General features: G+C 37.0%; 1 protein-coding gene across 9 annotated transcripts in view; it reads left to right on the plus strand.

Annotated features, from left to right (window-relative positions):
* Positions 1–2,352: 2,352 nt before the first annotated feature.
* LOC113637676 (regulator of G-protein signaling 3-like) overlaps positions 2,353–14,386 on the plus strand; it is a 28,232-nt gene continuing 16,198 nt past the window's right edge. Inside the window, exons 1-12 of one of the 9 annotated variants that reach the window (XM_027138474.2) lie at positions 2,353–2,519; positions 3,486–3,665; positions 4,561–4,736; positions 6,767–6,817; positions 7,064–7,122; positions 7,487–7,581; positions 8,074–8,142; positions 8,299–8,362; positions 8,932–9,022; positions 10,358–10,425; positions 13,434–13,515; positions 13,649–13,754. In XM_027138474.2, the coding sequence (XP_026994275.2) occupies positions 2,449–2,519; positions 3,486–3,665; positions 4,561–4,736; positions 6,767–6,817; positions 7,064–7,122; positions 7,487–7,581; positions 8,074–8,142; positions 8,299–8,362; positions 8,932–9,022; positions 10,358–10,425; positions 13,434–13,515; positions 13,649–13,754 (1,112 nt within the window). In that variant the 5' untranslated portion in view covers positions 2,353–2,448. Of the gene's footprint in view, positions 2,520–3,485; positions 3,666–4,560; positions 4,737–6,347; positions 6,542–6,766; positions 6,818–7,063; positions 7,123–7,486; positions 7,582–8,073; positions 8,143–8,298; positions 8,363–8,906; positions 9,023–10,357; positions 10,426–12,092; positions 12,277–13,433; positions 13,516–13,648; positions 13,755–14,386 lie in introns of those variants that run through there. The other 8 variants (XM_027138470.2, XM_027138471.2, XM_027138472.2 and 5 more) reach the window with 8 other exon arrangements.

A 14,386-nucleotide genomic window follows, 5' to 3' on the forward strand; every position in this document is an offset into this window, starting at 1 on the left:
TGAAACTGTGGAAGATGTAACTAGCCCAAGGAAATTCATATATCAATTGTTATCAGTTGAAAAACATTGAAATTTAAATCCATTAAATCATCCTCTGTAACTGGCAAGGGTTGCGGTGACTTTCAGATTCATAAACATTCAAAAACATACAAATCATAAACATTTTCATAAGCTAGTTTGATTTAAGTCTTTTTTTTTCTTTTTTTCTTTTTTTACATCAGAGTTTGTGTTATGTGCATATTTGCCTTTTGGGGGCGATCCAGAGTAACAGCACATCTCTGCATATTTTAAGGTTCAAAAGCAGTTCACTGTGTAGCTAAAGCTCTTGGGAGGCTTGACTGCTCAAATCAGAGGAACAGGAACTCCCTAATCATCACAATTACATTAAAACCACATATCTTTCTTTTAGCTTTGAAATCCCCAAACAGCAAAGAAAACCTTATAAAATTTTCATGAATGGATTGATAATTAAATCACAGGTCAAATTATCTTCAAATTTTAATATCTTTAATGTCTTTGGACTTCTTTAAAGTGTGATTAAGGCCAAACTGAAATACCATACAGTGTAGGTTCTTCACCACAATCCAAGACTCCTGCATTTGTTTCATGTCTCGAGTCACTTGAAACCCAGAAACTAGCCCCTACATCTGGTTCCAATGACATACTTGCACAATGAGGCACAGTTCTGTTTAAGATATAAAACATGTTTCACCCCATGGGTTTTAGGGATAAAAGGATTCTGGAGTCTAAAGTAAGGCTCTCATTCGCCTAAACAGATGAGCATTAACTCAATCACACTTATACATTGTGTGTACAATCTTCTGCTAGTATAGTGGTGGGTGGGGGGAGTTAAAAGCAACAAGAAAAGAAACAGAGAAACTGAAAAGCAAGTGTCCAAAATAAAAGCTCTCACATTATTTTTTACGTAGCTTTCACTCAAAATGTTCCATTTGAATGGATTTTTTTGTCTTACAATACCCAGAAACACCTATTCCCGTAATATAAGTATTTTATGACAAACCTTCATTCTAAAACATTTCATTCTAAAAGTCATACCTACTTTTAAAAAATTGTAGTAAGAAGCAATCCGCTGCAAATCCGCTCCTGTAAGTCTGTGTTATGTTGATGCCTAAAGGTTTTCCATCTTTTGCATTATAATGGAGGTCACCTCCTTAGTAGTTAAGCCCTCGTTCATGGACAAGCGTATTCTTTTGTACTGTCTCTTGGTCCTGACCCCCACTGTGAAAAGTGTTAATGGCTGCTCAAGAGGTTTTTTTTCTATTTTGCTTAATTACTGTTTTATCTCACCATGCCGACTTTGACATGGAGGAACACAGTAGTTGATTTAAACTAAATCAAATTGTCCATAAATATATAAGTCGATTATGTATTTAATTATTTAAGTACTAGTTTATTTCCAGTTAAAAATGAATGAATACATGAGTAGATGCTAGTTTTTTCACCAAAGTCAGTTGAGAAAAAAACAAATGGTCTTCTCATGGTCTACAGTACATTTACACTGCATCCTACGATTTGAGAGCCGAAAAAAGAAAAGGAAGAATCGAAATTCTTCACTGATTCCTGGCAACAACGGACACTCTAGTAGTCATTCAATCTCAGGCCCAAGTGAGCAAACAGGCACAGATCAGTTCTCATCTAGAATGCCACTATTTGTTAATCCAAAGACAAGCTGATTACAAGCTGTAGCCTATTATACTACATGGAATTTAGATCTAGATAAACATCTAAAATTTCATCTTAGTTATAGATAAGAGTACACGTGTTTCATATAAGATGCAAACAGTACAGATACACATATACATAGTTATCTTTCCTTGGAAGATGTAGAGACAATTCTGTGTATGGAGTTGTTACACTGATACTCACTTAGAAATTTGAACGCATATTTAATTCACTTCTATATGATTATATTATCAACCAATCATACAGTTCCATTCCTGCAAGTGACTTAATAAAATGCATGTTTCTCAAATCACAAATCAACCATTCCTAATGTTAATGTTTTATTATTTCTGAGTATTATTAACCGTATAAAGGCCTAATATGATTTGTTAGAGGCAGGTTAAGGAATATAAAACTCTATGGCTCCTATAACAGCCTATATATTATTGTATAAATTAAAATATATACACAGAATCGAAACATCCTGTAGTTAAGGCTGCAGTTCTGCTAACACCCTGCACTGATGTTATTTTAAGCTGCATACTACCTTAATAATGAGTATGCTGTTTATTCTGGTGACTGCTGAAGATCCTGATTTTTGCTGTACTGTTTAGTAGGGTAGTGCGCGAGGATGGACGTAGCCAGCGGTTTTAAAATGCAAAGCTCGGATTGGCGGATGTCGGGCTCGCGCTGTGACAACGCGAAGGGTTTGAATGTGAGAGGCGGCTCCTGTGAACTTCCAGCTTTTGACAACAGGACGTGTGAATGCTGCCTGTCGGTACCGCCAAGATGGAGACCCGCAGAAGACGTAGGAAGTCCGCACACTTGGAGAAAAGGTGGGTGTTGATACAAGAAGGAGTTTTTTCTTGAAACCGTTAACAATAAAACCGTTTTTAAGACCGCCACGGGCAAGTAAACGGTTCTTAGTTTTCTAGAAATATCCATCAGTGAATCTTAGAGCTTTAATTAGACCCAAACTGTGCTATCAACGCTGTGCTACATAACGTGTTGTGGCGTTCTTTTTTTTTTTTTTTACTTTCACTTATGTAATTGATGTTGCTGATTTACAGTAAATAACTAAGGAGAAATCATTGTTTTGGTTCTACACATTAGATCCTTCTTTATGTAGTAAACCTATTTATCTAGACTTCACTGTGTTATTAGTTAATTAAACTCCTGCTGTGTTAATTTTCAAGCAGCTTTTTTCTTTTGCATTCCTTGAAGGATTGTTTCACCATTTTTTTTCAAAATTCTCTCCATTTACTGCATCTGTAGTGTTTGTACAATTACTACTAATTGACCTGTTTTGCTATACTAAGAAAGGAAAGGAAACCTGTTTATTTTGTACAAAAATATTATGCATTAATGATCTATCTCAAAAATTTGACTACTTTTTCACTTTATGGCATTTGTTTGTTGCCAATATAGGGAATGTGTGGATCTGGAGACTCAAGATTATCACAAAAGCTGATGCATGTTCAATTACATGTTCTGAGGCTCTTTGCTAACCTTGATAACCTTGACCTGCTAATCATGACACATGATCTTTAACCATGATTGGTTATGTAGAATTAAAAGTCTTCTCCTTCATAAAGCTCTTGCTTGCTCAGGTCAATGCGATGGCAAAACACAGCCATCACGGACTGAATAAGAGTGCCAGAACTCCTTCCTGAAATTAATGGTGCTATTGTTAGAGTGTGAAGATTGAACAAGCACATATGGGTATGATATGTTCTTGTATCCACATACCTTTGGCCATATCATTTATTTATTATTATTATTTCTACTTCTTCTTCTGCAAGGAGGAGCACCTTTAAAGAGCCATGCTGGCTCCAGGAGCCAGACATTTATCAAGGACCACTAGAGAAAAGGCTATGCAGAGATTGGAGAGACATCACAGGACATCCAGAGAACATGGAGAGGAAATCGTCGGCAAGAGATGCGCGGCAGAGGAGGGTACTCGCTCCCTCACATCAGTTAAAGTAAACAACTTAATTTCTTTTATTCAAATCAAAACACATATGTTTTACATGCAACTCGTACATCTACTTTTAGTGATATTTATCTGAATATAACAGTATGTAAAGTTTTCAGCCAAGCCATAAAAATGGTTTCACTGCCATTTTCAGTTCCAGTGATCATCTGATCATTCTTAGAGAAGAGAAGAACTTGACCTCTCCTACTGTACAAACTTGTGAGGTTCATTCTGTTGATGCTCTTCTGTATATACACACTAAAATGATCTAGCATAGTATATAAGTACAATTGAATGATGCAGTATATCGGCAAAGGTTTGTGGACACCTGACTGCCATGCCCATATATTGGGTCTTTCCCCAAACTGTGTATGCTGTAGCATTAAAATTTTCCTTCACTGGAACTAAGGGGTGCAGTCTAAACCTATCTAAAGCTAAACCTCTAAAGCACAGCATGACATTGTCCTGGTGCACAAAACAAGGTTTTTAAAGACATTAATTTGTGGAGTTTGAATGGAACTTGAGTGGCCTGCACAGAGCCCTGACCTCAACCCCACTGGTCATTTATCGACTGATTTGGAACGCTGACTGGAATCTGGAATGGGATGCATTTTATCAAGTGCATATGAGTGTGATTTGTCTTGGAGTCCACATACCATGAATTGTTCCTCTTCACCCACACAAAAACCCTCCCTGTTGGAACTACTTATATCACTCATGAGTTGTCTCTTATTCAAAATGGGCAGAGCTGAGCAGGTGATGTTCCAGACTGGGTTGGATACCTTGAGGGTGAAATTTTAAACAGTAGATATAGGAATAATAAAAACGGTCAGTTCCATGTCTACATTACAAACAGAATTTTTGGTAATTTAGTTAATTTATTAATTTTTTGGTTATGTCAGTGTTCGTCCAGGTTGGCAAGAGAACAGTGAATGGAAGAGGACGGTGTGTCACAGGAGTCCAGGGGCACAAGTTAAAGTAGCAACAGTTATTAAAACCTCTCTGAAAACCTGTACCTCTCCAAAACCTGCCCCTAGAAAAAGAAGGAAGATTCACCCCTCTGGATTTAGGGGCAAAGGCAAGCATATTTCTATACTTTCTAATTTCTGACGTTCATGCCACTGTAGATTTACAACTCATCCAATATGGAAACAAATACACTCAACATCCCAAAGAATATTATTAGTTGGGATAGGAGGGACTTTATATTTAAAACAGTAAAACATACACGCTTCTTGTAACTGAGATCATTAGTAAAGGCCTGTCTGTGTTGTATTATGTGTTCGAGTACATATTTCTTTCAGTCAGTAATGATGCATTTTTCAGCGGAATTAAAATTTTGAGAATGCTCTGTCCAGAAAACAGTATCTTTTGTTCTGGATCTTCACTCTTTTAACCACTAGATGGCAGCATGCAATATCTTTTAAGTTTTGGATCCTGCTTCAGCAGAAGTGACAACCATAAACCAACATGTCAAAGTGGTTGAAGATCATAGATTTTTGTAGGGCTCGACAGCAGGAATAACAACATAGCATAAAACAAATTTCAGTTTAGAGTTTAGTTAACTAATGATCTAGTGAAAATAACCCTGTAATAGGCAGTTGAAAGTCATTCCTTAAACTAGCCACAAAATACCAAGCACTGGATAAGAAAGACCCATTTAGAAACACTATATGCAGTTAAACTTTGATTTTTGATTTTAAGTATTAACATCCAAATGTGCACAAATCTTTAGTTACATATGCTGCATAGTATCAGTAAGTCACTCTCTAAAACTGCTGGTGACAAAACACTGCATTTGTCTGCATCACCATCTTTTATTGTGTAAAGCATAGTTTCATTCTGCTACTATTATTTGTTCTGCCTTGAAACAATATGCCATTAGTACATGTAATGCTGTGTTTAGTGGGTGTTTTACTTGGTTCAATTTCTAGGGTTATAATATAGTATGAAAATTATTCTGCTTTTGCTGGGACCCCTGCATACCACTGCCCTTCACGTCAGCAAAAATGAGCTCATATGTACAGTAAGCTCATGACATAGGAATAACAAAGTCTGCTGTTATTGTTTCCATACATGAGTCAGATCTGTGAACTTGGGCTTAGCTGAGGGTCGTGAATAACCTCATGCAGGAATTAATGAGGCATCATGGGTTTTACGAATGGTTTATTTCCTGTTGGGTTAATGAGTGACTCACTGGAAGTAAAGTCCATTAACAGACTAAACAGGGACCTCCAGCAGCATGAACTTAGTTTTGATACAATATATGATGTTATAGATCAATGATTTTTAAACATTACAAATGTTACTATAAAATATCTGACTGCAGTATATGTATTGTTTCAATGATGGATTTCAGTATCTGGTTTAGTATAAAGGCTATGCACTCCATGTACATGCAGCTGAACTGTCATCTGTGCGATCTAATGATTGTGCTGTGAGCACAGGCATACAGTATGGAGCGAGGAGAAGGTGATTTATCTTCTGGATAAATTTTCCTGTTTTATTCACTCAGATTATATGTTAAGCATGATAAGGTACGTGGCAACACTGCGCTCAGATCATAGATTATGACTGGTCTGTTCAGATATCAGCAGGACCAACAAGAGCTGCTGACACACCCCCTGTGCTCCTTTTAAAGCAGCTCTGACCAATCAGAATGCCAGCTGCCTTATCAGCTATTCAAAAGTGGAAAGGCGGTTAAATGTGTGCCTGCTTTCTGTTGTTTTTTTGTCATTGGTTAAATGATAGTTCCTTGAGTTTTGAGCAATATTTAGCTTTGTTAGTTAAGTATTTTTGGTATGGACTGTCAACATACAGAGAGCAAGGCACTGGGTTGGTCTAACAAATGGCAGAAATTCTCATTTATATTACAAACCTGTGGTGAGTCTTGATCTTTTATAGCGATTGTTTCTCTAGTGAATGGCAGTTAACTAAAATGGTTTTTAGTTCTGCATGATTTAACCCAACTACAAAATCATCGTCTAAGAATCAAAATGGTCATAGTTAAAAATACATTTACTGTTGAAAGAGTAAGTAGAGTTTTTGAGATCACCATGATTTTCATACAATAACACGTGTTTAAAATGGATGTCTTTTTGCACACAGGTCAGCTGAAACTGACAGTAACACCAGACAATGATCTGCTACATATTCGGAGTAAGTACCATAAGCCCTCATGTACTCTATTAGGTTTAGATAATTAGTTGTGAGTTGGATAATCACTACTGAAGTTGTACTGCATTGTGTGTTCTGAAAACTTGAAGGTTTTGTATTTGTATACAGTTAAAATGACTTAAAGGCTATAAATCAATGTTATTGGTTATTCACCTTTGCTTCAATATAATTGTATAATTGTATCATTGCTTTGGAAATGCTAACTTTTCTGCTGTTAAAATCCTACAGTTCTAGAAGCTAGGGGTCTGCTGGGACGGGAGTGTAGGCCATGTGACTCGTATGTCAAGGTAGGTCAGATACAGTACTTTACACTGCTGTTTTAAATAAATTTGTGTTTAAAGTGGACGATGCAACATTTAAAATACATGTTTAATGTTTAATTGTAGCTAGAATGTTTAGAATGTTTTCGATATAATGGAAATTAGATTTGTGTTTTCATCCATTTCTGTCATGTCAACCTCTGAGGAGCTTTACCCTTAGACTGAACCCACACAGGTTGTGCTGCTTTCAGTGTCCGAGTCATCTGTTCTCTTAATTACTACTTAAAATACAATGTATTGACTGACATCCTCTACGTCCATGACAGAAATGGCCTCATGTTATAGTAAAACTTCTTAGTCTAAATCATTTATTAGAGATGTTCTATTTCAGATAGCTCTGGTTCCAGATGTTGACCACAGTAGAAGGCAAAAGACCAGAACTGTCATCAATTGCAAGAGTCCTGTCTTTAATGAGTCCTTTGTTGTGTAAGTCCAGTATACATTATACATTTTTGCTACATTTTATGACCAGAAATAGTATGTGATTAAACTGGTACATAACATGAGCAAAATGCTTTGCTATCTTTAAAGGTAGCTGCTGGTTCATACTTTGATGCATTTGTTACAGACTTATTTGCATATTACTGGAACATATTGCTATTGATTTAAGTATCCCTAATACATTTGCTTTAAATCACAAAAGTAATAGTTTATGCATGAAAATAAAGAGTAAGCTAAATGTCACATTATCATAGCTGAATAATTAATCGTGTTTATTCATTTCGCTCTGTCATGTTCCTAGCTTTACATGCATGATTTTATAGTTGGAACTATATGTGCTGACCAAAATGAATCAATAGAAAAAAGCTTTTCCTCATTAGACATAGAAGGCATTTGCTGGAGCGGAGCTCTAGTATTTTGTCCTTATCTGGTTGGACAGTGATTGATGGTTTTGAGTTTTTTGATGTTTGTGCACAGAGATGTGGGTGAGGAGAAGCAAGTGAAAAGACTATTGGTGACCGCTTGGAATCGCAGTCGGACCTCTAGGTGGTCTATATTTATTTCTGTATTTATGTACTGAATCATTTGATACATTTCTGCAAAATCAACGCACCCATAAGCAATAATTTTCTTTCTGTTTGTTAAACCTGTTGCTGTTTTAGCTTTAAAGTTTCTGTTTGACTGGATGCGTGTTTGTTCTAGCAGGCAGAGTGAGTTCCTGGGCTGTATGAGTTTTGGTATTCACTCCCTCATCACTTCAGCAAAGGTATACACATAAGCACTAATAATCTTTTTTTGTGCATTAGGGCTTATTACTTAAATGAACAAAGCATAAGATAAAATTACAAGTAAAGGCCAGGCATATACACGGACATGCATAGAGATATGATGGTCTTTACTTTGGACCCTTAAAGATTATATTAACAGAAAATGGAGCACTTATACAGTGTATATATATACTGTAGATAGATAGATAGATAGAGAGAGAGAGAGAGATTTTTTATATACCGCTGTCTTCTTGCAGCTATCCCACCAGAACTAAAAAGGTCACATTGACAAGGACAAAATTGACCAAGGTTTCTCCTGTGGTGTGAGGGCTCGTGTATTCTTGGAAGGTGATCATTGTATCAGTGTTGGCCTTACAGACACTGAGTGAACATTTGTTTAGATTCTTTCTTTCTTTCTTTCTCTCTCTCTCTCTCTCTCTCTCTCTCTCTCTCTCTCTCTCTCTCTCTCTCTCTCTCTCTCTCTCTCCCCCCCCCCTTCTCTGTCTGTCTGTGTGTTGTGTTTCTCCCTGCCCTGTGACAAAGCTCACTTTTTTAATTTTCGATGAAGGAGATCAGGGGTTGGTATTATCTCCTGGGTGAGGAGCTGGGAAGGAACAAACATCTGCGAGTAGCTACACGTCACATCAAGCAGTCTGATGGTGAGTTAAGATGATTATTTCTCTGCTTATAGCTACATACATAGATTATCTGCCATAGGCCTAGAAATTCATGAAAAACTGTTTGTACTAACAGCCTCTCTAATGCTTTTTACATTTTATGTTTTTCTTTTCATTATATGGGCAATGACCTTTTAAAACAGAAATTATATTTTTGTAACCAGGAATTGTTGAATTGTCTTGAAAATGTCTGTATTTCCTTTTACCAATAAAGGGAAAGGACAGTGTATTCATGCTTGGATTTGCTGATTTACTCACTCTCTGGATGTTGTTTAATAGACACATTTAAGCAAATTGTAATCTTAAAATGGACTTATAAACTTGCATCACTTCCTATATGGATTTATAACTGTATCTACTCATTATTGAATGTGTTGCACAGAAATGCTCCTGTCATCAACTTTTTCATTAAAACTCACAATATGGACAATGGCAGCATCTTTGCACTTTTCTTACATAGGTGTGGATCTTAGTGCAGGAAGCATATGTATCACTGTACAGTGTATTCAATACATTGTGCTATTCAGTAATAAGAAAGATGTACACAGGCTATTGTTTTTTTATTTGTTTTAATTGCTTAATGGAGTGTCCAAGTCACTTCAAATCTACTTTTGAGATTAGATTCTTTCACAACCATCCTGCAGAGACATTCATTCAGAGTGACTAGTTAGGGCGAACGCAAGTGGGTGTAACTTCTACTTTTGTATTTAACTAAAGGCTTTGTAAAGCTGCTTTAATAATTATGTGAGCAAAAGTACTGACAATTGTGGTGTGTGTTAGGATGAAGAGAGCTGGAGGACACGTGTCCCAAGTGTGAAATCAGAAAAGATTAAATTGATGAGACAAAATGACACGAGAGAGAGAGAATAACAGAGTGGATAGTTAGAGCATTGGGTCAGACCTTAGGGGAGAACGGCAGCTGTATTGTGTCCCAGCTGAAAGCACCTTCAATGAAGAAGGCTTAAAAAGACATTGTTTCCTGGGAGCGATGTGGGGGGAGCCTGTAGTTGCTAGATTGGGATAATACATTAAGAGAAGCTGGTTCCTCTCTCTCTCTCTCTCTCTCTCTCTCTCTCTCTCTCTCTCTCTCTCTCTCTCTCTCTCTGGCTAAAGCAGTGAGTAAAGCTCCATGTGAGATGAATAAAGGCAGACACAGATCTCTTTAACTCCATTTCATCTCAGAGGGACTGTCAACCGAAGCAAGACTCTGGTTAAAGTGTGCTGCTGTGTTTCAGGATTCCTCAAGGACAGGAGCAATGTTCTCAAAGGCCACTCTTTCCTCCTGGGACTCATGGGACTCTCTTGTGTATGTTTCAGAAGCTGCGCTGACCAAACATGATGCTGGACCTGATAATTCATCCCCAGAGAACATGCAATCGCTGACCGTGAGTGAGCTTCGACTTTTTAAACCTTTTAATTAGGTAGCACAGTAGCGATAAAAAGGAAAAAAATATATCACAATTTTTCGTCATAATTATTTAATTCAGTATTTTCTCAAGGAAGACAAAACTGTGATTCAAATTAAAATTTGATTAATTGTGCATCCATAATTTTACACATACCATAGTGATGATTGCAAGAATAAGACGAATGTCATTTGCTGTCTCTGTTTGCATGGACAGACTGCAGAAATGGACATCTGATATAGTACGAAGTTGATATGAGGCAAAAAGCAAACATGAGAGAAGATATTGTATACAGACAAATTTCTGTGCTCCTTGGTTCTTCTTAGTGACGGAATATAACTGAAACTTTACTCATACTGCAAAACTTCATTTAAGATAGATAAACCAGAGTCTGGATATTTCTGTTGTTATAAACTTTGTCTATTTGCTTGGTTCAAATGGTGGGGTATTAACAGTATTTAATTTTGTAGATTGTTTTTTATACTTGTGATTTTAGAACTTGAAAAATGAATAAACATCCATAGTTGTCATTAATGGCTTAATGTCATTGTCAAACAGCTGTGTTAATGCTGAAGAACGGGAGTGCGTGGTTGTGGATATTATACATTGTATTATTCTTCATTGTTCATCATCATTCTGTCCGTCTCTCATATCTGTCTCTCTCTGTCTCTCACGCACACACAGATCCTGTCATGCTCTCTCTCTCTCTCTCTCTCTCTCTCTCTCTCTCTCTCTCTCTCTCTCTCTCTCTCTCTCTTTCTATGTCTCTCTGTCTGTCTCTGCCTTTTACTCCCTCACACTGATTCCAAACCCGCCCATCCACTTTAGCGTGCAGCTTTTCCCAGGCCTTGCTCTCCAATTGGGCTTTTCTCTCCAGACAAAGCTGGGAAACGGGAAAGGCTAACAAAGTGGCTGTAATAGGAAGCCCGCCTCTACGTGTTGTTTATGATTTATCTCCTTTTGCGTTCCCTGCGCTTGCCAGTCTGTTTGTTCTTGGCAAAGGCATGTTTTCCTACCTAATATCTGGAAACTGAAAAAGCCAGTTATAATCATAGATGGCTTTCCTTCTTGTCTTACAATAATGAGACCTATAGGTTCCTAAGGTTTGTCGCCTGACTTTTATTGGACTAATAAAGAAGTAATTGGCTGATATAATCTTGAGGGGAATGTATCTAGTAAAGAGCTACATTTGTGAATTTTGTAGAATGAGCTATTATTTTTAGTTAACAAGCTCAATTTGTTTTAACATATCTATTTTGTTTTGTGCATTCCTATTCCCTATAGATACATATCATCAAGTGTGCAAATTAATGTTCCACAACTTGTGCCGCACATGTTTTTTTGCCACGTACAGGAGAAAGTCCCGCTGTAACACCTTGCTGACATGTGCCCAGCTTAAACAAACATGTCTTTAATGCCCCATAGTCATAATGGATGTTTTGTGTTTACATGAAATCAGGCCTAGCAGAAGAGAGAGAGAGACAGAGAGAGAGAGAGAGAGAGAGAGAGAGCAGAGCTCTTACAGTACCGAACTGTTCAGGAAACCTGTTGGCTTATCAAGTGCAGCCATACTGCCTGGCTACGGCCTGGGGGGTTGGAAGGTTACTTCCTGTGATTCTTTTATACAGAGCGGTTCCCATGAGCGGGCATGCAGTGTTTTACTAGCACTGCACTCTGAACAACAGCACTGATGCATGTAGTGATTCGGGCTTCTTCAAATCATACAGAGCTTTAGGGGAGTTGTGTACATGTGCAGGCAGGTGTAGGTCAGGAGCTATGCATACCATTCATGGACTCTGCAGGTTTTGCATTGAGCGCAACTTACCTCAGGTTAGTCTGTGCTGCTTATTTTTGTCTTGCTGATGGGGAAATTTGGAAACGCTGAATGTTGGAGTGTTTTTACATTGTTCTGATATAGGAGACATACTTATATATGGAATATTTTTTTTTACTGAATAGTTGATGTTATTTCTAAATATTCTTAGCATTATAGTAATTTAGTAATAAGCATTAAGCATCTGTTCTGTTATAGATTGATCTGGTTTCATTTTTTATGCAAACTATTTCAGTGCTTTGGTTTTCAGGGAATACAAGATATTAAACAGATCTGCTGAAATTTGTAAAACTACATGAATGAAATTATAATGGATTACTGACATAGAAGTACTTGTCCATGGAGGATGCTACGAAGTGTAAAATCGTTCAGTTAGAGGCCATTACAAATGTGGGCCTTAGACATGAAAAAAGAAAGCAGATTGTTTTGATGAAGAGGAGGAAAGCCAGATCTGATATTGTTTCAGTGCTGTCCTTAAACCAGCTGACACAGAGGAAGCAAAAAAATGAAAGGAATGCTAACAAAATTTTATAGTTTTGTCCGCTCTCTCTCTTAATCTATCCACTTTATTGTTGTCTACCAGGAGTTTTGTTGCATGGAAGACTTTTTTTTTTCCACATTTCCCTATTTATTTTGGCACCCACTTCGTTTGGTATTTCACCTCTGCCATGTCCAAATATCCCCCTTTGCACTGTTTGACTGAGCCCTGGTTTTCAGAAGCAACTCGTTTCCCTTTCTTCCCACTGAGAGTAAAGGCCTCCCTACATCTCCCAGCAACTTGTACATTTTAATATCTCAGACTGTTTGGAGCTGTGGCATTTAAACTTTACTGCTGCTAGGATACTGTATTTCTCACATGAAGTACTTTTCCTTTAATGTGTGTTTTGCTTGACCTTCTTTTCTCTAATCCCAGCAAAAATAATCTAAGTGGTCTTTTATTTAATAATCTTTTATGAAATATTTCATTTAGTATATTTCCTGGACATTTTTCAATAATAAACTCAATAATAAATATAAATGATATAAATTTGACCAAGGACAATGTGTAGGCCCTGAGCAACTGGATTCTGAATGGGAACTGACCCAGATGTTGATTGCTTGACCGAGCTAAACACATAAAAGGTGAAGTAATTCTGATGCTGTGTTCATGCAGGTTACCATCTTGCGGGGAAAGGATGGTTTCGGCTTCACTATCTGCTCAGACTCACCTGTGCGTGTGCAAGCTGTGGACCCAGGTCAGTCCCATGGCATTCTAGAAAATTGTTCATGCAGAACATAAACTGATGTGTTTATAAATATCTGATATTTTCCATTATTGTATACTATGGAATGTAAGTGATGGAGTTTTGTTCTCTGAAATTATTTAAGGTGGTCCAGCACACCAGGCTGGTTTGCAGCAGTTGGACACAGTCCTTCAGCTGAATGGCCAACCTGTAGAGCACTGGAAATGTGTGGACCTGGCACATGCCATCAGGTCTGTCATTTTTACTGTTTTAATATCACATAGCAGCTTTAGTGTGTGATCAACATTACTCGCGTAGATTCTTGAATGTCTTGCCTTGTTTTAATTATGCTTCGAGATTTCTAATAAATGACAAGAAATATCTATTATAAATAGACTTTCATGAAATTAAAAGTATTTAATTTTGTTATTATTTCACAACTGGTTAAGCTTTCTTGTGTGTTTTGAGTAGCTTAATAAGCCTGATCAGACTCTAGTGCCAGCAGTGAACCTGTTTAGTTTGATCTTGGAACTGGATATTACCATTACTCTTGGCTACATGTTACCAGTTGGCTAAAATAAATTGGCTAGCTACAAGTTACAGCTAATGTAAGCTACAGCTACAAGAAATCAACAATACTTCACATTTATAATGTGTGCTAAATGGCCTATGAAAGCTTTTTATATCATATTGATAATATAATATAATAATATATAATAAATAATATATAATAAAGCAATAAATAATTTTTGCTAATTTTGCTTATATGAATCAACTGATAAAATTAAAAAAGTCTTAACCAAAAGTCTTAACCAAAAAATGCTAACTGAACTTCTTATCAATTTAACCAGTTAACTGACTTTATGTCCCTTGTGATTAAAGC

The sequence above is a fragment of the Tachysurus fulvidraco genome, chromosome 9 (genome assembly GCF_022655615.1).
Source record: "Tachysurus fulvidraco isolate hzauxx_2018 chromosome 9, HZAU_PFXX_2.0, whole genome shotgun sequence".
Lineage (NCBI taxonomy): Eukaryota > Metazoa > Chordata > Actinopteri > Siluriformes > Bagridae > Tachysurus > Tachysurus fulvidraco.